Consider the following 26,030-nt stretch of genomic DNA (forward strand, 5'->3'; position numbering starts at 1 on the left):
AGAACATAGACAAAGGAGCGGTAGATGGAATACGGTGTCAGGAAGTGTATGGTCACGCGCTTTGGTAGAAGAAATAAAGGGGTATACTATTTCCTAAATGGAGATAAAATTCAAAAATCTGAGGTGCAAAGGGAGTTGAGAGTCCTTGGGCAGCATTCCCTAAAGGTTAATTTGCAGGTTGAGTCAGTCGTAATGAAGGCGAATGCAATGTTAGCATTTATTTCAAGAAGACTAGAATATAAAAGCAAGGATGCAATGTTGAGGCTTTATAAAGCACTGGTGAGGCCTCATTTGGAGTATTGTGAAAGATTTTTTTGGCCCCTTATCTTAAAAAGGATGTGCTGACACTGAAGAGGATTCAAAGGAGGTTCATGAAAATTATCCCAGAATTAACGGTGTGTCATATTAGAGCGTTTGATGGCTCTAGGCCTGTATTCACTAGAATTCAGATGAATGAGGGGTGACTTCATTGAAACCTGTCGTATGGTGAAAGGACTTGACAGAGTGGATGCAGAGAGAATGTTTCCCATGATGGGAGAATCTAGGACCAGGGGAACACAGCCTCAGAATAGACGGGTGTCATTTTAGAACAGAGATGAGGAGGAATTTCTTTAGATTGAGAGTGGTGAATCTGCTGAAGTTATTGCCACAGGCAGCTGTGGAGACCAAGTCTTTACGTATATTTAAGGCAGAGATTGATAGAATCTTGACTGGTCAGGGCATGAGGGGATATGGGGAGAAGGCAGGAGATGGGGGCTGAGAGCAAAGGTGGATCCATGATGAAATGGCAGAGCAGAGTCAATGGGCCAAATGATCCAATTCTGCTCCTACATTTTATTGTATAATCAAGAAAATAACCAGGTTTCCCTTTGTTTATTTAATAAACTATACCACTTAATTGGGACAGGAGACAGTTGCGAAAGTTTCTAACTAGCATCAGTTGCTTGCACTTGTGTGGCTGTTAGATACTACACCGTGCTTAGAACGAAATTCTTAAGTAGCACCAGTTGCATGTGTTTGTGTTCAAAAAGCAGTGATTTTTGGCACTGATAGTTGGCGAGAAATAAGCAGTAAGACAATTCAGAACAGCTTTGCTCATTGCAGTTTCAAGCAGTCAGGTTTGTAGATGCCAGAAATTGCCGGAGTGAAAATGAAACAATTTCACTACTTCAACAAGTTAGAAACTACAAAGAACGTAAAGGTATCGAGAATCATCTTGAATGTTGCAATGAAAATGTGGATTTGAAAGATGCAATTGTCAAAAGAATTGTATGAAGGCAGTCCATTATCTGCACGAGGTGTCTGTGCTGATTTTGTTCATTTACAGTCAATCAAAAGAACACAGCAGTGTATATTGGATGAGTTCCTCCATATATTTGTGGTTAGTTGTATGCCGTATCCAATAATGACAGGAGACTGAGTGGGACAGTTTTTAAGTGGAGAAGCGTTGCACTGGGACAGTTCCATTCTCTCAACCTTGGATATCCACGTCCAGTAGTATGAGTAGTTGTCTCAAACTGGGGTCTTCCTTAGTAGTAGTAGATGACCACTATTTCTGTGCCTTGTTATGCCATTCACTCTCCATAAAGCATTGCAGATCCTGCTGTTGGATTTTACTGTTGATCTCATCCACTCTGTCCTCTGGAGCTGACTTCAGATGCTATGACAGGCATGTCCCTATCTCACCAGTATATGAAGCCCACCAGCTATCCTCACCTGGTTTAGCCTGCCTGTCAAAGTGGTGAACTGGTGTGTGGTTGCTGTTGCATGCAAAGAGCTCTTTGGAACAACAGGTGAGAGCTGAATCGATAACTATAAGGAACTAATACTTACTTGGTGAGATACAGTGCAGAGTAAGCACTTCCAGCCCTTCCAGCTGCGCCACCCAGCAATCCCCCGATTTAATCCTAGCCTAATCATGGGACAATTTACAATGGCCAATTAACCTCCCATTCGGTATGTCTTTAGACTGTGGGAGGAAACCGAAGCACTTGGAGGAAACCCACGCAGTCACTGGGAGAACGTACAAATTCCTGACAGGCAGCGGCAGGAATTGAACCTGGGTTACCTGTACTGTACAGCAAAATCAGAATCAGGTTTATTATCACAGACATGTGTCGTGAAATTTGTTAACTTAGCAGCAGCAGTTCAATGCAATACATAATATAGAAGAAAAAAAGATAAATAAATAGATCAATTACAGTATATGTATATTGAACAGATTAAAAATCGTGCAAAAACAGAAATAATATACTGTATATTTTAAAAAGTGAGGTAGTGATTCACGGATTCAATGTGCATTCAGAAATTGGATGGCAGAGGAAAAGAAGCTGTTCCTGAATTGCTGAGTGTGTGCCTTCAGGCTTCTGTACCTCCTACCTGATGGTAACAATGGGAAAAGGGCATGCCCTGGGTGCTGGGGATCCTTAATAATGGACTCTACCTTTCGAGACACTACTCCTTGAAGATGTCTCGGATACTTTGTAGGCTAGTACCCAAGAAGGAGCCAACTAAATTTATGACCCTCTGCAGCTTTTTCAGGCCTGTGCAGTAGCCCCTCTCCCCCCTCCCCCCCCAATAACAGACAGTGATGCAGCCTGTCAGAATTCTCTCCACAGTACATCTATAGAAGTTTTTGAGTGTATTTGTTGACATACCAAATCTCTTCAAACTCCTAATGAAGTATAGTCACTGCCTTGCCTTCTTTATATCTGCATCGATATGTTGGGACCAGGTTAGGTCCTCAGAGATTTTGACACCCAGGAACTTGAAACTGCTCACTCTCTCCACTTCTAATCCCTCTATGAGGACTGGAATGTGTTCCTTCGTCTTACCCTTCCTGAAGTCCACTATCAGCTCTTTCATCTTACTGATGTTGAGTGCAAGGTTGTTGCTGCGACACCACTCCACTCAGTGGCTTATCTCGCTCCTGTACTCCCTCATCTCCATCTGAGAGTCTACCAACAATGGTTGTATCATCAGTAAATTTATAGATGGTATTTGAGCTATGCCTAGCCCCAAGGTCATGGGTATAGAAAGAGTAGAGCAGTGGGCTAAGCCCACACCCCTGAGGTGCACCAGTGTTGATTGTCAGCGAGAAGGAGATATTATCACTAATCCGCACAGATTGTGGTCTTCCAGTTAGGAAGTTGAAGATCCAATTTCAGAGGGAGATACAGAGGCCAGGTTCTGTAACGTATCAATTAGGATTGTGGAAATTATGGTGTTAAATGCTGAGCTATAGTCGATGAACAGCATCCTGACATAGGTGCTCGTATTGTCCAGGTGGTGTTAAGGCCATGTGACTAGCCATTGAGATTGCGTCTGCCGTTGACCTATTGTGTGATGGGCAAACTGCAGTGGGTTCAGGTCCTTGCTGAGGCAGGAGTTCAGTCCAGTTGTGACCAACCTCTCAAAGCAGTTCATCATTGTAGATGTGAGTGCTACTGGGTGATAGTCATTAAGGCAGCTCACATTATTTTTCTTAGGCACTGGTATAATTGCTGCCTTTTTGAAGCAAGTGGAAACTTCTGCCCGTAGTAGTGAGAGGTTGAAAATGTCCTTGAATACTCCCACCAGTTGGTTGGCACAACTTTTCACAGCTTTACCAGGTACTCCATCGGGACCTTCGGTTCACCCTCTTTATAGACAGTCTAACATCGGCCTCCAAGACAATGATCACAGGGTCACTGGGTGCAACAGTGATCTTCACAGCTGTAGTTATATTCGCCCTTTCAAAGTGGGCATAGAAGGCATTGAGTTCATCTGGTAGTGAAGCATCATTTTTAGAACCTTACCAGGTACTCCGTCAGGGCCTTCTGCCTTGCGAGGGTTCACCCTCTTTTAGACAATGACAATGTGATCATTTTCGTAGTGGTATACATTCCATCTCAGGCAATGCCAATCAGGCTTTAGATGATCTGAGCAATGGGATCAATATGCATGAAACAGCACACCTGAACACCTTCACCACCGTTTTGTGGATACGAACTGAAATAAAAACATTGCTGCTGGAAGACTATCAGTTTGCTTAAAGATGCAAAGCAAAAACAGGAAATGCTGCAAATACTCAGCAGGTCAGGAACGGAAGTACTATTTCCATCCAACCTGGTTTGAGTATTTCAAGCATTTTCTGAATTTTGATTTCAATTTCCAGCATATGCATTTATTTTTTAAATTTGGTGAAAAATCCACCTTGGACTGCACAAACATTCTGGTCTTCAAGTACAGGGAGTTGCTTGTAATGAAATGCTGGCTGACTGGCACAACCTGAGGTGCAGGACTACATGATGAGGGAATAGTGAAGACTGCCAGAGAAATGCCACAGTTTGGGATCCTCTCATTGCTGGCCCTCTGAAATAGTTTCTCAGGCATATTGCTAATGAAATGTTTGGCAATGAAAACCTTATACCCTGTTAACAATGTGAATGTAGTAAGTAAATACGAGGATTGCACGTTGAAGGATGACAGATGGATGTCCTGTATTATACATTTGCAATTTTACAAATAAAGTATCTTTGGGGGAAAAAGTAAATTATTTGCTCAGTAATGCTACAAAGTAGCTTCATTTAACCGAAGAGGTTGAGTTCTAACTGCTGAATAAAGACACCAGTTATGTTTTGACATTCAAAATTGGTTTCTTTAATAGCTGCTACTGAGTAATCCACTGTTAGGCCATTCAATTAAATAATGTACCATGACAGGTCAGTAATACAAATCAAGAATAATGAATTCTCGATAAGCACTTTTGGCCATTGACAACTACATACACACCTCATACAGAAGTCTTTGGGAGCCAACATTTTGAACATTTAAGGAAGTGCATCAGTCAATCAAAGTCTCACAGGAGTGTATTAATTACATAAGAAGAAAATGAGCAGCTGTGATAATTTATTATCCATCTCTGATAATTACATGTTTCATGTTTAGTTATGTTCAACTCAATTTCAGGAACATTACCTATAATTTCACACTACGCAGTGCCTTCTTTTTTGCTTTTATTTTATACTGTCAATTGATCTCCGTTAGCACAGATCAACAAGGCTGTTTTCTCTTCAATCAACAATTCTCTTTATTTTCATATTTTCTTATGAAGCAGAAAGAGGCCAGTAAGCCCATCAAGCCTCCGGTCTCTCAGAACTATCCCATCAGTCCCATTTTTCCACTGTAAGATACTCTTTTTCACTTGCCTGCCAATTCACCCCAACTCTAAATGCAGAAGAAAAACCAATCTAGACCCATTCCTAGTGCCAACCACAGATCACCCGACACACACTTAACCAGAAACCAAGATGAACTTTTCTTAAAACTTTGGTGAAATTTCAAGAAACCAGGAAGTAGAAATACAATTATGCACTGTGCAAGTACAACAGAAATTGCTGTTTCATTATAAAAAACGTAAAATGGAAGGAAAACATATATGACAGCATTCCATAATACATTGTTTGAATTTAATGAGAGACAATGCAAATCAACCCAGGCTTTGAATAATTTGGAAAGACAAAAATGCTGCATCAATAACTCTGAAGATTTGTGATTTAATACTTTCTATATGATGCCTAGCTCAAGGTGGATAGTAATGTCAACAAGCAAAATAAAGCAAATTTGCTTCACTGCATCAAGTCTGATTTGTCTTAACTAAACTAAATAACCCACAATGTACAAGGTTTCAGCTTGGATACGTTCATGAATACTCTAATGGGGTAATTATTTTCAGAATCAGCATACGTTTGAAGCCCATTGTATTCTGACTTCTCATCACATACTTCCTTGATTTTCACCTTTGTTGAATACTTCTGATCTTGAGAAATTGGATTTACTGGAGTTTCTGAGTTTAATCATTGTTGATTACTTTCTAAAAAGTTGGAAGAAAATTTATATTGAAATTATTCAATCACCTTTAAGATTCAGAACTAATCTATCATAACTGCATGAATTCATGTGTAACCATTCCATTGGCAATTTCCTTCATACTGCATACCACAGACCTCAGATTCTTAAAATAAAAACATAAAATTCTGGAAAGAATCAGGTCAGGCAGCATCTACGGTTAAAGAAACAGAGTTAATGTTTCCTTTCTCTTTGCTTACTTGAAGCTTCACAATGACATGCACCATATCAATGGTCACTAAGTTTCAAAACAAAATGCATTTGGACAAATATGTGCTCAACCAAAGGCTTTATTGAGGCATCTAACAGCTGAGAATGAAAGCTCACAAGCTCTCTCAAAGAACTGATGTAAAAGTACAGTAACCAGTGGTGACAACTGTTTTACTTGGTTGGGCATTCATTCGATACTTTATATAACATAAACAAGAAAATAATTTGCATCCTAAAATCTAAAGTTCTCCTGAATTCTATTCAATAGTTAAACATACTGCCAGAAAATTGATAATTTTCCACTGTGCACAGTGATTAAAATCTGCCTCCCCTTTCAGATAAAAGGAATTGTTAGTGTCCTCCAAGTCTGAGTTGTGAATTTCCACTTTTCTAAAGTTGCAATTTCTTTAATTTTAGGCTACCACTGCCATCATAAACCACAGAAACCTAGAGGTTTATACCAAGGATAAATATTTTAAATGTTAAAATAGTTACCACACAGAAATTTAAAAATAGCAGAGCTGGAATAAACAGATTTTGTTTTAAATCTCTGGTAAATATTTAAAAAAATGGTTACTTTTCTTTAAAATCATGCTACTTCTTTCCAAACTAAAATCTGAGGCAATCGACGTGCGACAGAAGGCACTATGTATCTGTATTAACCCGTCAAATGCTTGTGTATTGGGAACCTGAGAGGTGGTGGCCAACCAAACCTTTCTCCATACTGCCTGCAGAGGGGGGAGGGCAGATGATTTTCACTCAGTTTGAGAGAAAAGTAAAGAAACTGACAAAACTCTCAAATGATAATTGAGTGGAGATCCAGCGCTGGAAGAGTTCGACTCTAATCCCGAAGGTCTCTCAACAGCTTCCATAATGATGGATGAAAGATTTTTCTCCATGATGCCCTGAATTTTAAGAAAATGCCATGTTCAGTTGCCCCCTGGAGTTGCTCCAAAACTGAACATTGTTGGGACTGGTGTAGTCATGTCAAACTTGTAGCCACCTTGTCCTTCAATTTTCTTGGATTCTAAGAAAGAATAAAAGAAAGTCATTGCCATACAGCACAGAAACAGGTCCTTTGGCCCATCAGCAGCTCCAATCATGAAACATCTACTTACACTAATCCTACATTCATCCTATTTTTCATTCTCTTTCCATTCCCATCAACTCCCCTCAGATTCCAGCACATCAACACACATGGGGAAATTTACAGTGGTCAGTTCACCTTACAACCCACTCATACTTGGGATGTAGGAGGAAATGTGTAACAAATGGAGAATACAGTTTTCTTACAAAATGTCACTGTGAACATTGCATTGGTCTAGACTTAAAACCATATGCACAAAAAGAATATAATCATTCAAAAAGATTTCACGGTTTGATTCAGTCTACTTTTAATGGCAGTCTGAAACATCACAAATCCACATCATCAGCACGTCCACTGTTTGCTTAATGGTGAGTAATCTCAGCCTACAGTTTGCCTCCAATAAATGTGTATAAAATAGATAAGCTCATGTATGTTGCTTACTTTTAACCTTGGATACCCCCAATGTGTAATCAAAGAAACTGAAGAAGAAAATTTTTAAAATTTAGTCATTTAAAGGATTGCACATTGATCTACAAACTACTGCAATGGAAGTTTTCTAAGCTGTTGTTAGTGATATCTAAAATAATTACATTTGAATTTCCTATGGTCTTTCATAACCCATTTCTTAAAAATTGAAAGTGCATAACATGAACTAGCTTCATAATACAATTTTAAAATAATTTATTTTCTGCAATTTCCAAGATATTACCCCTTTCTAGAAAAAATAGAAACATACAACACAATACAGGCCCTTCGGCCCACGAAGCTGTGTCGAACATGTCCCTACGTTAGAACTACCTAGGCTTTACCCATAGCCCTCTATTTTTCTAAGCTCCATGTAGCCATCCAGGAGTCTCTTAAAAGACCCTATCGTTTCCACCACCGCCAGCAGCCCATTCCACGCAGTCACCACTCTCTGCGTAAAAAACTTAACCCCGGCATCTCCTCTGTACCTACTTCCAAGCACCTTAAAACTATGCCCTCTCGTGCTAGCCATTTCAGCCCTGGGGAAAAGCCTCTGACTATCCACACAATCAATGCCTCTCATCATCTTATACACCTCTATCAGGTCACCTCTCATCCTCCGTCACTCCAAGGAGAAAAGGCCGAGTTCACTCAACCTATTCTCATAAGGCATGCTCCCCAATCCTTGTAAATATCCTCTGCACCCTTTCTATGGTTTCCATGTCCTTCCTGTAGTGAGGTGACCAGAACTGAGCACAGTACTCCAAGTGGAGTCTGATCAGGGTCCTATATAGCTGCAACATTACCTCTCGGCTCTTAAACTCAATCCCACGATTGATGAAGGCCAATGTACCGTATGTCTTCTTAACCACAGACTCAACCTGCGTAACAGCTTTGAGTGTCCTATGGACTCGGACCCCAAGATCCCTCTGATCCTCCACACTGCCAAGAGCCTTACCACAGCTCCTCCCATGGAGGGTCAGACACCCTGAGCTAATAGACTGGTCCTGGACTTATTTTCCATCTGGCATAGTTTGCATTTTAGTGTTTGATTGTTGGGGTTTTATGTATTGCTATATTTACGCTCTATTCTTGGTTGGTGCGGCTGTAACGAAACCAAATTTCCCTCAGGATTAATAAAGTATATCTATCTATCTATCTATCTATTAATACTATATTGACATCATATTTGACCTACCAAAATGAACCACCTCACACATCTGGGTTGAACTTCATCTGCCACTTCTCAGCCCAGTTTTGCATCCTATCAATGTCCCGCTGTAACCTCTGACAGCCCTCCACACTATCTGCAACACCCCCAACCTTTGTGTCATTGGGAAATTTACTAACCCATCCCTCCACTTCCTCATCCAGGTCATTTATAAAAATCACAAAGAGCAGGGGTCCCAGAACAGATTCCTGAGGCACACCACTGGTCACCGACCTCCATGCAGAATATGACTCATCAACAACCACTCTTTGCCTTCTGTGGGTAAGCCAGTTCTGGATCCACAAAGCTATGTCCCTTTGGATCCCATGCCTCCTTACTTTCTCAATAAGCCTTGCATGGGTACCTTATCAAATGCCTTGCTAAAATCCATATATACTACATTTACGGCTTGACCTTCATCAATGTGCTTAGTCACATCCTCAAAAAATTCAATCAGGCTCATAAGGCACGACCTGCCTTTGACAAAGCCATGCTGACTAATCATATTATGCCTCTCCAAATGTTCATAAATCCTGCCTCTTAGGATCTCCTCCATCAGCTTACCAACCACTGAAGTAAGACTCACTGGCCTATAATTTCCTGGGCTATCCCTATTCCCTTTCTTGAATAAGGGAACAACATCCACAACCCTCCAATCTTCCGGAACCTCTCCCGGCCTCAATGATGATGCATCACAGAACACTACAGCACAGAAACAGGCCCTTTGGCCCATCTAGTCTATGCCAAACCAATAATCTGCCTTGTCCCGGTGATCTGCACTCGGATCATAGCCCTCTCATCCATGTATCAATACAAATTCCTCTTAAATGTTGAAATCAAACTTGCATCCATCTCTTGCGCTGTCAGCTCATTCCACACTCTCACCACCCTGAGTTCCCCTCATGCTCCCCGTAAACTTTTCACCTTTCATCCTTAACGCATAACCACTTGTTGTATCCGCACCCACGCTCAGTGGGAACAGCCTGCTTGCATTTACCTTATTTATACCCCTCATAATTTTGTATACCTCTATCAAAACTCCCAACAATCTTCTACATTCTAGGGAATAAAGTCCTAACTTATTCAACCTTTCCCTATAACTCAGGTCCTCAAATCCCAGCCACATCCTTGTCAATTTTCTCCGTACTCTTTCAATCTTATTTACATCTTTCCTGTAGGTAGGTGACCAAATACTCCAAAGTAGGCTTACTAAAGTCTTCTACAATTTCAACATAACACCCCAACTCCTGTACTCAATATATTGATTTATGAAGGCCAATGTGCCAAAAGCATTCTTCACAACCTTCTCTACCCGTGACATCACTTTCAAGTAATTACGGATCTGTATTCCCACATTGCTCTGTTCTACTGCATTCCTCAGTACCCTACTGCTCACCATGTAAGACCCACCCTAGGTGGTCCTCCCAAAATGCAACACCTCACACTTGTCTGCATTAAGTTCCACCTACCATTTTCTAGCCCATCTTTCTAGCTTGTCCAGATCCAGTGTATGGCTTACACTTGCTTTCCAGACTCAGCAGGGGAGTCAAGATGATTTTTTTTTAAGTCATCAAGTAATGATTTATTTGAAACATAAAATGAAGATGTGTTTCTAGATTTGCTTCCAGCTGTGTTTCATCGGGTCTATCCTACCTCTCTGTCATTAGTACTATGAAGTGGGAGTCAAGATGATTGTAAATAATTGTGTCATAGGATTTGGAATACAATATATAAGTTAAAGAGAATTGTTGACATTTGTTTTAAGGCATCTAGATGAAACTTAAGAGTTTACACAAAAGTCAAAGGAAGAGAAATGCAGGACTTTGCTTGGTGTTTTCCCACCAGGATTGCACACACTTTCTATAGAACATTGTGTAAAATGCTTGCCTTGCTATGAAAATTGCATGAACTAAATCTTTCACATCAAACCTTTCCTGTCATTTTAACATTAAGGATGCAATAAATATTTAAGAATAATGCTCGTCAATGTGTGAAGATCAGACAGATTCAAAAAAAGTATTCTGGCTACTATCACAATAAAAGACACAAGAATGTCAGTAACTCGTGCTATTACTGTCAATCCTTTCCTCAGAAAAAGATACTCTGAACCAAATTTTGCAAAAATCAAAGCAAAGAAAACAAGGCGGCTGTTAAGAAAATTAAGCTGCACAATGCAAGTCTACTTTAGTTTCATTTGAATACCAGCCCTGCTCTCTTTAATGTTCAAAGTGCAAAGCACATTTATTATCAAAGTATGTATACCATACACAACCTTGAGATTCATTTTCTTGCAGACAGCCACAAAACAAAGAAACAGAATAGAATCCACAAAAAAACCCACACAATAAAAACCATCAAACATCCAATATGCGATAAAAAGAACAAATCATGCAAACAATTAAGAAGTGAATAAATAACACTCAGCACAGGATCCGCAGAGACCCAAAAGTGAGTCCACAGCCGTGGAGCCAGTTCAGCCCTAAGGCAAGTGCAGCCAGTCAAGATTACTGCACCTCACAACTGTTGGTAGTAGCGAGAAGAGTGGGAGATTGGTCAGATGCAGGCAGATGGGACAGGCTCAGGTCCTGGATGACCCGGAGTAGTGAGCTGATCAGCCGTTTGTCCTCCATCCTCAGCGTGACGCCTTAATCTTTTTAATCTGGCTCAGTGCTTAAATCAGCTTGAACATCAGTTCGTTTTCACTCTTGCGCTGGGCTCCACCTCTTCAATTCTGCCTGAAGCTTCAATCTGGTCTGAAGTCTGTACCAGCAATGGCCGACATGGCTGTAACTGCATTCTCACAAATCCAGTTCACCAATTCCTTCAGAATGCCGCAAAAAGGCCAGATCATTCAGATGGTTCAAAAGCACAACTCCCAAGGAGAAAATACAGGATTACGGTGATCGCAGTCCAAAAAAACTATATTTAGAATAGTTAGTAATTTTGTTAGCTGCCAGTAAAATGTTGCTGTATATCACCAGCGCCATCTTCTGTTTCAAATCTCACATTTCACATACTTATTATTTTCACTGATGCTGGATATTAACTTGCAGGCTAAATTTTCGGTCATGACATGGCAAATTTGTTAGAAACAGCATACAATTTCTTTATGGATGAAGCAAGCATATAGAAAAGTTGAGGCTAGTAGACAGTTTTAAGGGGAAGTTATACTATAGGGTAATATGGATGACAGATGATATACATTGTTCATAATAGAAACTATTAAGAGTTGTAGTGTTTACTTTAAGAGACAGTCAGTGTAAGACGTAATAATGTCAGTGTAAGGCGACCGCTTTTGGTTTGTTAGTAATGAAAGTACAGGGCTACGGCTTTTATTAAGCACATAAAACAACTCTTGCATGTTTTATTCACAAAATCCTACGATAAAACCATGACAGAAAACAAAATGGGTGCCTGTTGGTAGGGAAATATACTCATGTGGAATACAACTAGTGATAAGTCACGGGGATATTTTTGTTCTATATACTCAAGTTTCAACTTTTTGTTCAAAACTAAAATGCAATTTGAGCAATTTTGCTGCATGTGGCAGAGGCATGCACATTAATTTAAATTAATAATTTGAATGCTTCCAATGAATAATTTGAACTAAAAATATATATGTTATAATATTGGTTCCGCTGATATTCAGAGGACATGCCAGTCCCCTAGTGACATCAACAGGTGAATACCAGTACTGCAGGTAAGATAAAGCGAGGAATATGCCAAAATCTGAACATATTCACTGGTGCCGTTTCCACTTAAAGAATATTGACCCGTATGTTTAGCACTAACCTGCTGCATTTTTCCTCTGTTCTGTCAGCGTGAAGATCTCCTGCAACTGTTTCTTCTGGTCCTCACTCAAAGGGGCAGTGAGAGTTTGGTACCAGGCAGCATCCACACTCTGTATTCCTTAACAGAAAGCAACCCCAGAAAGTAGAGCACAGAAATCTTACATGTCTGTAAATGCACCTTTCTAAGACTGCAATGCATACATTGACACAATACAAGTTAGTACTGTTATACATACATCGCTTAACGTTTTCAAAAGGGAAGTCAACTACTGAAATTGTTTTAAATTGTTCTATCCTATTTCTAAGCCATTCAAATTTTAATGGAATGGACCAACAAAATGTGATTTTCTGCAGAAACACAGAATCACCATATTTTGCAAATATTGGGTCTTTATTTCCCTTTTTCTCAGTAGCACTACAGTGTCAGCTGTATAGAGGTATGATGGAAATGGCAACGTACTTGCTACTGTAACTGTTCCCTCTGAATTCCTCTGTGACAACATTTAAATAATGAAAATATCACAGTATCATTGCTTACAGGCATTTGTGTAACAGTGATGTCTTCAGTTCTTGAAATGTCAGTCATTACCCTTACAGACAATAGACCTTGAGCTTTTATTTTTACTTATGTTGGATTGATCTGGTATCCTGACCCAAGAAAATAATCCACAATAGTTCAAAATAGTTTAGAAATAATCTATAAGTTTATATATATTAACTTTCATACTTAAATAAATTATACAATTAAATGGTTATTAAAGAAACCAGTTTCAATATTGGCATATGGATGTGTGCATTGAATGCAAACATACTTAATAGAGCAGATGTAAAAATCTGATATTCATCAACATTGCTATCTTCATCTAAAGGCGTCGAGAAACCTTCCAGAGCAGTTTCTTCTAACCCATCTTCATCCCATTCATCATCATCGTCATCATCATCTTCCTCTGTCTGGTGTTGCTCCAGCATATCCAGGTACTGCTGACCTGCCTCGCGAATGTCATCTTCATCACTCGGAATCTCTTCTGAAATTGAAAACTCCTTTTTAAGAAAGAAAATATATTTATCTAATGCCTATTTTTGGAATAATTGAACCGGATATGAAAATATTAATACAAGAGCTTTTTGATAAAGACTTCAACCAATTGCTCAGCCATTAAACTACAAAGCAGCCTTTAATGAGATCCAAATTTTGTTTCCTAATTTTTATGACTGATCTCGGCCGGGGGTGTGGGGAAGAGAGTGACTGAGACGAATCGAGTTGAGTTGAGTTGCGTGAGAGTGGGGGAGTGGGGAGAGGGGGAGAGTGAGAGAGAGAGAGCGAGAACGAACAGCTCGTGTGTGAAACTTTTGCACAGTACTGTAATAATCCATGTGGAGCGGAGAGTGAGTTTATAAATCAGGCAAGAGCAAAGTATGTTGGGAATGGTGAGAGTGGGCGCTCTCAATACACACACACACACACACACACACAACACAATTGCACAGGACTGTATGAAAGAAATATTTCACAGTTCACCAGCCTTATTAGAAAGTAAATAGCTTTTGGCATCTTTTTCTTTTAGTTTGATGCCATGCCTTTCAGTCTCACTACCATTACTTGTTTAAAGCTTATGCCCAAATCCTGTCAAAACTATAAAACAATTCTATTTCCTGTAAGCTTCTGCCTCTCCAAAGTGAAGCTATTGAACAACTCCGGATACAAAGCACAGTGTGGATGTAACTGTATTATCAATTTTAGCTGCATTCCTCCCAGCCAATGCAAACAATTGTATATTAACTTGTAGCCTAATGCACAACATACCAGAGAAAACAAACTCGTGTGGAACTGTCACCTACCAGTCAACTCTTAGGAAGTAGGAAGAAAATTTGTAAGGAAATTTGATCAACTACACTCAGTGGCTACTTTATTAGTTACCTCCTGTACCTAATAAAGTGGTCACGGAGTGTATGTCTGTGGTCTTCTGCTGCTGTTGTCTGTAGACTTCAAAGTTCAACATGTTGTGCACACAGAGATGCTCTTCTGCATACTATTGTTGGAATGCGTGATTATTTGAGTTACAGTCGCCTTCCTGTCAGCCTGAACTAGTCTGACCTCTCTCATTAACAAGGCATTTTCATCTGCAGAACTGCTCCTTGCTGGATGCCTTTTGTTTTTCACACCATACTCTGTAAGCTCTAGATATTTTTGTTCCTGAAAATCCCAAAAGGTCAGCAGTTTCTGAGACACTCAAACCACCACATCTAGCATCAACAATCATTCCACAGTCAAAGTCACTGAGATCACAGTTCTTCCCCATTCTTATGTTTGGTCTCAACCTCTTGATCATGTCTGCATGCTTTCATGCACTGAGCTGCTGCCACATGATCAGCTGATGTGTTATATACATTAATGAGGTCTACAGGTGTACCTAATAAAGTGGCTACTGAGTGTACATTAGCATGAAATCACAGAAGAGTCAAGGTTCAGTGGAAAACTAAATGCATAGTTTGAAAAGGACAAACCATTTTCTTCAGCATCCTCGTTTTCCTCTTCACCATTCTCGTTCTGCTCATTGGTAACTTTGCTTGCATAGGCTCGCTTGAGGCCAAGAAAGAGGAGTAGTAATGAGGGCAGAATTTGAGCAGCTACAGCATCCACTGCTTCAGGTCTGTTTTGCATTTCCATTAGTGTGCTTAGACCAATAATACAGACTTTCCGATCATGAAGCCTAGCAATAAAAGAGTAATTATGTCAGAACTTTTAACCAGTTCTAGTAAACATAACACATCTTGCATTCAAATTTGTTTAGATTAATATTACTGAAAGGAATCAAAGAATGAAAAAAAAGAGGGCAATGAATTCTCTGGTACCAAAGTCTTCTGATCCTCAATTTTAGTTATTTTATTTATTTATTTAGCGATACAGCATGGAAAGGCCCTTCTGGCCCACTGAGCCACACCACCCAGCACCCATCGATTTAACCCTAGCCTAATCACAGGAAATTTTACAATGACCTATGAACCCACTAACTGGTACATCTCTGGACTGTGGGAGAAAACCAGAGCACACAAACACACACGGGAAGAAAATACGAACTCCTCAAAGATGGCACCAGAATTGAACTCCAACATTGTAGAAGCGTTGTGCTATTAGCTCCGCTACGTGGTGCCCTTTTAATTATAATAGTGACATATCATAATTAAAGACTGTCAAAAATTAGATTAGATTAGATTATGAGGACACGCAGTCCTCTTTTATTGTCATTTAGTAATGCATGCATTAAGAAATGATACAATGTTTTTCCAGAATGATATCACAGAAACACATGACAAACCAACTGAAAAACTGACAAAAACCATATAATTATGACATATAGTTACAGCAGCGCAAAGCAATACCATAATTTGATAAGAACAGACCATGGGCACGGTAAAAGTCTCAAATTAACTATGATAGAATCAATATAAAATAATTTCTAGCATCTGCAGAATCTCTGGTATTTATAAAATAATTTTCTTGGTTTGCACTGAAGATAAATAAAAGCATGAATAGCCCAATCGATCCATTGAGCCTGTTCCATCTTTTAATAATATCATTGCTGATATTCCACCTTACTTAATTAGAGTGGAACTACCAGTATAGGGATCAAAACACTGCAAATATATAAATCTGAAATACCACGTGGCTTACTCCTGATTAATATACTAAACACCCAAACTTAAGAATAGTATATTTCAAAAACACAGTATGGTTAAGAAACAAATATTCCAGCAGCCTTAACTATGATGACTGTTGAGGGTTTGTTAAAAGTCACAACTGAACCTGAAGTTCATTGACTTTCCAAGCTAACCTTCACCTTGCCATTATTGGCACTCTGACAGACACTCTAATCACCCAAGTCATCCATTCTGTTCATTTCTTTCAGTTGCACAGAATTCATGAACATCATGGGAACCCCAATTGCTAAGCCCAGGCGAATTATGAGAGGTCATGTCTCCAGGCCCCAAAGGATTTGTAGGAGAGTCTGTTTCATTGCAGTCATTTAAAGAATTGCACAATACACAAAGGTATCTGCTGTATTTTTTAAACAAACATATTTTTCTTTTTTTCTCCTTTACTTAAAAACATGCCCTGGACCATCTCCTAGCTTTCTCTGCTTAAGTCTCAATATCTGCTTTTGCCATAGCAATCATTTCTCTACCTCAACAATAATTCCTGTAGATCTACGACGAAAACAAATGTGAGGCATATTTTCTGCATGGATCTGCAGAAATCTGTTGGCAGATGCACCTGTAAGTGAGCAGTTCCAGGCTGCAGCACAATTATCAAAGTTTCTTTCATAACTATCAGACAGCAGGGTGCCTTCCAGCCATTGGCCATAGGACACTTGGTAGACCCCTCCAGGAGTCCAACAGGACAACACAGGTGCCCACAGCTTTTCCAGTTCCCAAGCAGGAGACAATGTGTCGTCAGAGCTTGATTTACCCGGTGCAGGTACAAAGGTCTCATTGAAATCAATGGAAGTAATTAGCTGTTGGGATAAAAGTCAAGTAGGATTAGGATTAGTGTGAAACAGAGGTAGGAGTAGATGATTCAGCCTTTAAGCCTGCTCTGCCATTCAATATAATCCATTATCTCCATATTATATTCTCACTCTCTCTCCATATCATATGATTCCTTTTGTTAGGCATCTATCTTCTTCAGTATATTCAGTGACCTGCATGCTTTGCTGTCTTTTAATTTTTAAAAGCTTTCTGTCATAACTATAATTTTTCAACTGTATTCCATAATGGGAGATTTTGAAACATCCTTAGTACCAAAGAGCCACAAACATTCAATGTAAATGTGAATTCTGGCAGCCAGAACCTAGAGCCTATTTCCATAGCCAACAAACCCATTCCAGCAGATTTGATGGCTGTCTGTGCTGTCTTGGGCCTCACCAGCAATAAGGCCAATCAGCAGATAACTGCACCACAGGCCACTTTGAAAGAAGCAGCTTGGTCACAAGTGCAAGCCACCTGTGATCTCTTGCAACTGTCCATCTGCCTCAATTTATCAATGACTTGCATGTCCTTTCCACACTGAGATGTTAAACATTGCAATTTCTTTAACTGTAAGTTTACTAATGCATCTTGTGCAAATGCATATTACATTGAGAAAATGTTTACAAAATCTACGACATTGGCCTCTGAGTGCTCAATCTCATGTTGGGATTTGAGAAGGGTCCGTAATGAAGTACCTTGATCACTTACCCAAGAAAACAATCTGTGTCATTCATCCACTGATTAATAAACTGTGCTGTGATTGGCTCTGCACTGTGCGAAAAGCGAATGTTTTCCAAGGTATTCACAAGCAGCATGGGGCTGTAATAAAGTGCTGCAATGGCCACCTGGAGACACATGGTCCGAAGTTCACTTGTTTTAACTCCACGCGTTAATCGTTCCAGGACTGCTTCAACGAACAAGGGAATACACTAATGAGGGAAAAAAACAGCTATTTATAGGCCCAGAAATCAGGGTATTCAAAGTCAATTTTTTTCATGGTCTGGGCATCACTAGCAAGACCAACGTTCATTCCCATCTCTATATACCCTTGAATAGTAACTGACAAGCTCCTTCCCAAACTGATGCAATCCTTCCATTGGAGAAACTTCCAGACCAGTCGGCAAGAGAATTTAGGGTTTAGACCAGGTAATGATGAAGTAATTGTGATCCATTTCCAGGGCTGAAGGATGCGTGACTCAGCAGGGATTCTCTGAATGGTTTGTATGGACTGCTGTGGATTACAATGAGCTTGGATGTGAAACTGTCAATGACAACTTGACAATGACATAGCCTTCAGCCATTGTGAAGAAAATAACTGATCAGGGTGTGGAATAGGTGGCTAGTTGGGCAGACCCAGTTGAAAATGATTTTTATCACACACCTGACTTCTACCTTGAAGATATTGGAAAGACTTCAGAGCATCAGGAGAGAAGTCATTTGCTGCTGGATGCCCAACATCAGATCTGCTCTTCAATCATTTTTTTTTATATACAAAGTGGTTCCTTTGAGCTTCTGTACAATGACGACTCTCAGGATATTCATCGTTTGGGGCTTGGCAATAAAAATATATGCCAAGGAGAGGGAGTTGGCTTTTTTCTTATCTAGAAGTCAACATGATTCATTTATAAACAGGAGAAAATCTGCAGATACTGGAAATCCGAGCAACACACACAAAATGTTGGAAGGACTCAGCAGGCTAGGCAGCATCTATGGAAAAGAGTACAGTCGATGTTTTAGGTCAAATACCCTTCGGCAGGACTGGCGAAAAAAAACAGGAGTAGATTTAAAAGGTGAGGGAGGGGAGAGAGAAACACAAGGTGATAGGTGAAACCTGAAGAGGGAGGGATGAAGTAAAGAGCTGGGAAGTTGATTGGTGAAAGAGACAGAAGACCATGGAAGAAAGAAAAGGGGGAGGATCACCATAGGGAGGCAATAGGCAGGCAAAGAGATAAGGTGAGAGAAGGAAAAGGGGATGGCAAATGATGGAGAGGTAGGGCAGGGAACATTACCGGAAGTTTGAGGAATCGATGTTCATGTCATCCAGCAGGAGGCTACCCAAACGAAATATAAGGTGTTGCTCCTCCAACAGTGGCCTCATCACAACAGTGGAGGAAGCCATGGATGGACATATCGGAATGGGAATGGGAAGTGGAATTAGAATGGGTGGCTACTGGGAGATCCCACTTTATCTGGCCGACAGAGCACAGGTGCTCATCGAAGTGATCTCCCATTCTATGTAAGATCTTACCGATATACAGGAGGCCAAATTGGGAGCACTGGACACAGTAGATGATTCCAACAGACTCACATATGAAGTGTCGCCTTAACTGGAAGGACTGTTTTGGGCCCTGAATGGTAGTGACAGAGGAGGTGTAGGGGTAGGGTGGCACTTGTTCTGCTTGCAAGGATAAGTGCCAGGAGAGAGATCAGTGGAGAGGGACGAATGGACAAAAGAGTCGCATAGGGAACAATCCCTGTGGAAAGCAGAAAGTGGGGGGGGGGCGGTGGAGGGAAAGATGTACTTGGTGGTGGGATCCTGTTGGAAATGGCGGAAGTTTCAGAGGATTATATACTGGACGCAGAGGTTGGTGGGGTTGGGGGTTGTAGGTGAGGACAAGAGGTACCCTATCCCTCGTAGGGTGGAGGGAGGAAGGGGTAAGGTAGATGTGCGTGAAAAGGAAGAGATGCGGTTGAGGGTAGCATTGACGGTGGAGGAAGGGAAGCCCCTTTCTTTGAAAAAGGAGTGTTCTAGAATGAAAAGCCTCATCCTGAGAGCAGATGCAGTGGAGACAAAGTAATTGAGAGAAGGGGATAGCGTTTTTACAAGTAACAGGGTGGGAAGAGATATAGTCCAGGTAGTTGTGAGAGTCTGTGGGTTTATAATAGACTTCAGTGGATATGCTGTCTCCAGAGGTAAAAAAAGTAAGATCGAGAAAGGGGAGGGAAGTGTCGGAAATGAACCAAGTAAATTTGAGGGCAGGGTGGAAGTTGGGACAATATTCATTTTCTATGTTGCTCTGCCAAGCATTGTGGATGTGCTACGTTGGCACCAGAAAGTATGGCGACACTTGTGGGCTGCCCTAGTACATCCCTAGGTTGTGATGGTTGTTCACACAAATGATGCATTTCACTGTACGTTTTCATCAATATATGATAAATAAATCTGAATCTGAATTTTATTGTGGCACAAATAGTACTTGCCACTGATGCCTGAATGTGTTTTGATTGCTCCTCATGAAGGTATTTGCTGAGAGGAATGAATGGAATAGAACATGGTGCGATCCTCAGCTATCACCTCCACCTCTAACATTATGATGGAAGGTATGTCTTGAAGGTAAATGAAGATGGATACCACCCTGAGGGGCTCCTGGAACAATATCCAAGGGCTGGAATGATTGACATCCAACAACCAAAATCATTTTATTATATGCAGTTACAATCTGTTTCTTGCACGATGTCCATTAACTTCAGCTTCACAGAAGTCACTAATGCCTTATTAGGTCATATACTGTCTTGCTCTGAAGGACCGCCCATCACACAACAATTCAGTACTTTGATCCACATTTAGACCAGTCGGTGATGAGGTCTACAGCTCAGTGTTTGAAGCAAAATACAAACAGCAAGCAAGAGACTGAAGAGTATATTCAATTAACAAGTTCCACGACACATGCCGGTGATAATAAACCTGATTCTGATTCTGAATTCAGCCTATTGAATTTCCAAGTCAGAATCCTGTCAGTATTTAATAGTCCATCACCCTTTATATGATGACACTTGGCAGGAATATAGAACTTTCATCTGATTTGTTGGTTGTGGGCTCTCATTAATGCATTGTTTTTGCTGTTTAGTAGGCATATGCTCCTATGTTGCAGCTTCATGAGGCAGACACTTCATTTTTGGGTGCACCAATGCTGCTGCCAGCAAGTTTTCATTCTTTATTGAACAAGAGTTTGATTTACCTCAGTGTTAATAGGTGGATAAGGGACATGCCAGTTTACAAGGTTACAATACATGGTGAAGCTATATACTTCTGCTGGTTATAATGGTCTAGAGTTCCAGGATGCTGTCAAATCTGTTTTGAGGCTATAATGAACTGTAGTTCCCCAACAACATAAACAAGGATGTCCTGGGTGAGAAGAGAGAACTTTGACTCCAAAAACACAAAGTAGTGATCATTTCTACCAGTACTATCATGGACAAATGGTTCTACCCCACATAGACTGATGATTTTGTTTTCCAGTGGCAGTAACAAAATCTATTTCTGAACCAAGTCTTCGCTAAGCTTTTTGTGTCTACCTGAACTTGTAATGGAACATAAGGATAATGACGCACCTGAACAGATTGTAATAAAGCATGGATATAATGGCCCACTTGAACAGATTATAATGGAGCATGAGGATAATGGCCCACCTGAACAGATTGTAATGGCCCACCCGAACAGATTGTAATGGAGCACGAGGATAATGGCCCACCTGAATAGATTGTAATGGACCATGGGGATAATGGCCCACCTGAACAGCTTGTAATGGAGCATGGGGATAATGGCCCACCTGACAGACTGTAATGGAGCATGGGGATAATGACACACATTATGAACAATTGAATAGAATATTGGATTACAATTTCTGTGATGCAATGAAACATTGAGCTCCCATTACAAGGTTTGATGACTAAGTGTAAAGACTAATGTAATACAAAAATGTTTCCACTTTAATTTTTAATCTGCTGAGATAGCTCCCAGCCAATTCAGCCGTGAGAGTACTTTCAGTGTCAGTACCCAGGAGAGAGAAAAATACCCTTTCTAATCTCCATTTCTTCTCGAAAATGTATATGTAGATGTCAAGTAAATGGAGGATTTGCTTCAAATGCAATTTCTTTTGCCGTCAGATATTCTGCTGACACAGACTTGCACATGACAGGGTCACCATTTGACAGAGGTACCTATGGAAATTCAAGTAACTGCTCTTGAACCAACACAGAAGGGAAGATAGAACAATAAATGCAGGAAAAAAATCCAAAGTAAAATCAACAGTGATACAGCAACAGATTACTGAGTAGAACATCTCTGAAACCTAATGGGCATTATGGATTACAGCAGTGTTTAGAAGATAGGTTCAGAGCACTTGCACTGTTAATGGCAAACAACATTTCAGGAAGGGAGTGTAGTGGTGCAAGATTGACAAACAAGCTAAGTTTAGAGCAAGAGTTGAAATCTTAAATCAAAAGCATATAGAATGATGCAGAGATGTGACTTGCACACTGAATCAATTAGTTTTCAACTAACAGTCATAAGAGCTGCAACTTAAGGTAAATCATGAGGAAAAAGGTTGCAAATTTTACAAACAGACGAAGTCAATTTCATATGAATGCAAAAATGGCTCCCTGCATCTTGAGAACACATGCTGTTGAAGGGCTGAAACACAACTCAAATTCTATTTATACATGCTCATATAGTCACAAATCTTCAAATGTTCTGTCTTGAAACATTTTTTAAGAGCAGAACAATGCATTTTGAAGAAATCAGACTATCACAGCTGAATCATAATTAGTTGTTTACTCACACCATCTAAATTCCGGTTCTGAATTGGATGCAGTGAACAAGTTAAGAGTATCGTCAAGACAGTTAAGCAACATTTACAAGAAAAAGCAGGTTAAACTTGGTTCAGGGCAGCAGGCAGGCCCTTTGTACTATCTTCAGTCCAAGCACATAGTGCATGAGTCAAGATATTTGTGAATACATTATAACAACCAGACAGGGTATTGTACAAAACTGTGGTCCTCACGGACTCTGTGACACTGAATGCCATGGGTGCATGGACAGGGAAACTATTTTTTGTATGAGGATACAAATGAATTACTAGAATACAAGCCTGTTCAGCTTGTTACACACAAACATGCTGATCTTGTGCTAAAGAAACCCATGACTAAATTAATCATCTCCATAATTTATGGGAAGTTTGAGTCCATCTAAAAGAAGCTGATCAAACCTCTGCAATGAGATACTGACTGGCCAGTCACTTTGGCCTCCTGTTTTTGAAATTCAATCATTTTATCATAAGATGAATGTAAGTAGCTCTGTTGTATTACCTGATCGATGCCTTTTCCCTGACACTGAAGAATGATCACTTCAAGCAGCTTTGCAGCATGGCACTCTGCATCTTCTCCTGCATCCCCTGTCAGGACCTAGAAATGCAACAACAGTTATCAGTTTTCTGAAAGGACATCACATAGAACAGTATTGCATAGGAACGGGCTCTTTGGCCCAGAATGTCTGACTAATGAAATTAGTATCAACTGCCCACCAAACCAATTCCATCTGCTTACACAAAGTCCATATCCTTCCATATAGTTCACATTCACGTGTCCATTTAAGCACCTCTAGAACACCCATATTGTTGTTTGCCTCCGCCATCACACCAGGCACCCACAACTCTCTGTGTAAAAAAACTTGCCCGGCACGTCAACTTTGAATTTATCCCCTCTACCTGAATGCATGACCTTCGGTATTAGACACTTCAAACCTGGGAAAAAGATACTGGCTGTCTACTCTGTCTAAGCTTCATAATCTTATAAACCTCTATCAGATCTCATTTTAGCCTCTGCCGTCCCAGAGAAAACAAACCAAGATTGCCCAATATCTCCTCATAGCACATGCCCTCTAATCCACGCAGCATCTTGGTAAACCTCTTCTGCACTCTTTCTTCATTTGTTTTATATAAGAAGGAGGCATTTCCCACCTCCACTTTATATTCCATAACATATAGAATTTTGGACATTGACAAGCAATCCTCAATTTACATAATACTTCTTTGATACTCTGAGATTCAATCAGACCCGGTAATTACTCGCTTTCTGTCCTGTTAATTCTCCAGCACTATTTTAATCAGTATGAATGTCTTTTAATTCATCCTTTTCCACAGCTTTTTAGAAGTGCTATTTTTATGGGATATTAAGCTAAGATTATCTGTTCAGGTAGACATAAAAGATTCTGTGGCAGTAATGAGGAGAAAGCAGCTCTGTATATTCAGTGACTAACATTTATCCCTACAGCAACTTCACCAATGACTAAATGGTCATTAATCTTACTGCTATTATGTAATCTCTCTGTAAATTGGCTCTTGTCTGCTCATACCTTACAATAACGACTAGAGTTCAAAAGTAATTAATTGGCCATGAAGCACTTTGCAATGCTTTACAAAGTGAAAACAACTACAAAAAAAAAGATCTTTCTTCAGGATTACCCGGTTTTACTAACTTACCTTTTTACACAAGTTATATATGATCTCCACATTTTTAGGATTAGACAGAAAAGCATCTGTGTCTACAGTCACATAATTATGCAAGAGAGGCATCATGTCTGAAAAACAAAATGATCAGAATTTCTATGAGTGTTTTACATAGTGGCTGTATTTGTTCTTATTTTGTTAGCTCTACACAATACTGTCCAGTTCTCATCTGAACACACAATATCCTTCACCACCTGTGTTTTTTAAGCATATGGTGAATTACAAATTTCTTCACTATTGAGCAATAAGACCATACGACCATAAGACAAAGGAGCAGAAGTCAGCCATTTGGCCCATCGAGTCTGCTCCGCCATTTTATCATGAGCTGATCCATTCTCCCATTTAGTCCCACTCCCCCGCCTTCTCACTATAACCTTTGATGCCCTGGCTACTCAGATACCTATCAGTCTCTGCCTTAAATACACCCAATGACTTGGCCTCCACCGCAAGAAATTCCATAGATTCACCACCCTCTGACTAAAAAAATTTCTTCGCATCTTTGTTCTGAATGGGCGCCCTTCAATCCTTAAGTCATGCCCTCTCGTATTAGACTCCCCCATCATGGGAAACAACTTTGCCACATACACTCTGTCCATGCCTTTCAACATTTGAAATGTTTCTATGAAGTCTCCCCTCATTCTTCTAAACTCCAAGAAATACAGTCCAAGAGCGGACAAACATTCCTCATATGTTAACCCACTCATTCCCAGAAACATTCTAGTGAATCTTCTCTATACCCTCTCCAACGTCAGCACATCCTTTCTTAAGTAAGGAGACCACAACTGCCCACAGTACTCCAAGTGAGGTCTCACCAGTGCCTTATACAGTCTCAACATCACATCCCTGCTCCTATACTCTATTCCTCTAGAAATGAATGCCAACATTGCATTCGCCTTCTTCACCACCGACTCAACCTGGAGGTTAACCTTAAGGGTATCCTGTACGAGGACTCCCAAGTCCTGCTGCATCTCAGAATTTTGAATTCTTTCCCCATTTAAATAATAGTCCGCCTGTTTATTTCTTCTGCCAAAGTGCATAACCATACACTTTCCAACATTGTATTTCACTTGCCACTTCTTTGCCCATTCTTCCAATCTATCCAAGTCTCTCTGCAGACTCACCATTTCCTCAGCACTACCGGCCCCTCCACCTATCTTCGTATCGTCAGCAAACTTAGCCACAAAGCCATCTATTCCATAATCCAAATCGTTGATGTACAATGTAAAAAGAAACGGCCCCAACATGGACCCCTGTGGAACACCACTGGTAACCGGCAGCCAACCAGAATAGGATCCCTTTATTCCCACTCTCTGTTTCCTGCCAATCAGCCAACGCTCTATCCACGTATGTAACTTTCCTGTAATTCCATGGGCTCGTATCTTGTTAAGTAGCCTCATGTGTGGCACCTTGTCAAAGGCCTTCTGAAAATCCAAATATACAACATCCACTGCATCTCCCTTGTCTAGCCTACTTGTAATTTCCTCAAAAAATTATAATAGGTTTGTCAGGCAGGATTTTCCTTTAAGGAATCCATGCTGAGTTCTACCTATCTTGTCATATGCCCC

General features: G+C 40.2%; 1 protein-coding gene across 3 annotated transcripts in view; it reads right to left on the reverse strand.

Moving 5' to 3' along the window:
• Window positions 1–4,511: 4,511 nt before the first annotated feature.
• Window positions 4,512–26,030, reverse strand: part of ipo8 (importin 8) — a 134,262-nt gene continuing 112,743 nt past the window's right edge. For 2 of the 3 annotated variants that reach the window (XM_063058236.1, XM_063058237.1), the window contains exons 19-25: window positions 24,439–24,536; window positions 23,267–23,362; window positions 17,888–18,108; window positions 15,158–15,363; window positions 13,465–13,677; window positions 12,654–12,770; window positions 4,513–7,126 (exon numbers count right to left, since the gene is read on the reverse strand). In XM_063058236.1, the coding sequence (XP_062914306.1) occupies window positions 7,029–7,126; window positions 12,654–12,770; window positions 13,465–13,677; window positions 15,158–15,363; window positions 17,888–18,108; window positions 23,267–23,362; window positions 24,439–24,536 (1,049 nt within the window). In that variant the 3' untranslated portion in view covers window positions 4,513–7,028. Of the gene's footprint in view, window positions 7,127–12,653; window positions 12,771–13,464; window positions 13,678–15,157; window positions 15,364–17,887; window positions 18,109–23,266; window positions 23,363–24,438; window positions 24,537–26,030 lie in introns of all 3 variants that reach the window. The other variant, XM_063058238.1, reaches the window with a different exon arrangement.

Source organism: Mobula hypostoma, chromosome 9 (assembly GCF_963921235.1).
Source record: "Mobula hypostoma chromosome 9, sMobHyp1.1, whole genome shotgun sequence".
NCBI lineage: Eukaryota > Metazoa > Chordata > Chondrichthyes > Myliobatiformes > Myliobatidae > Mobula > Mobula hypostoma.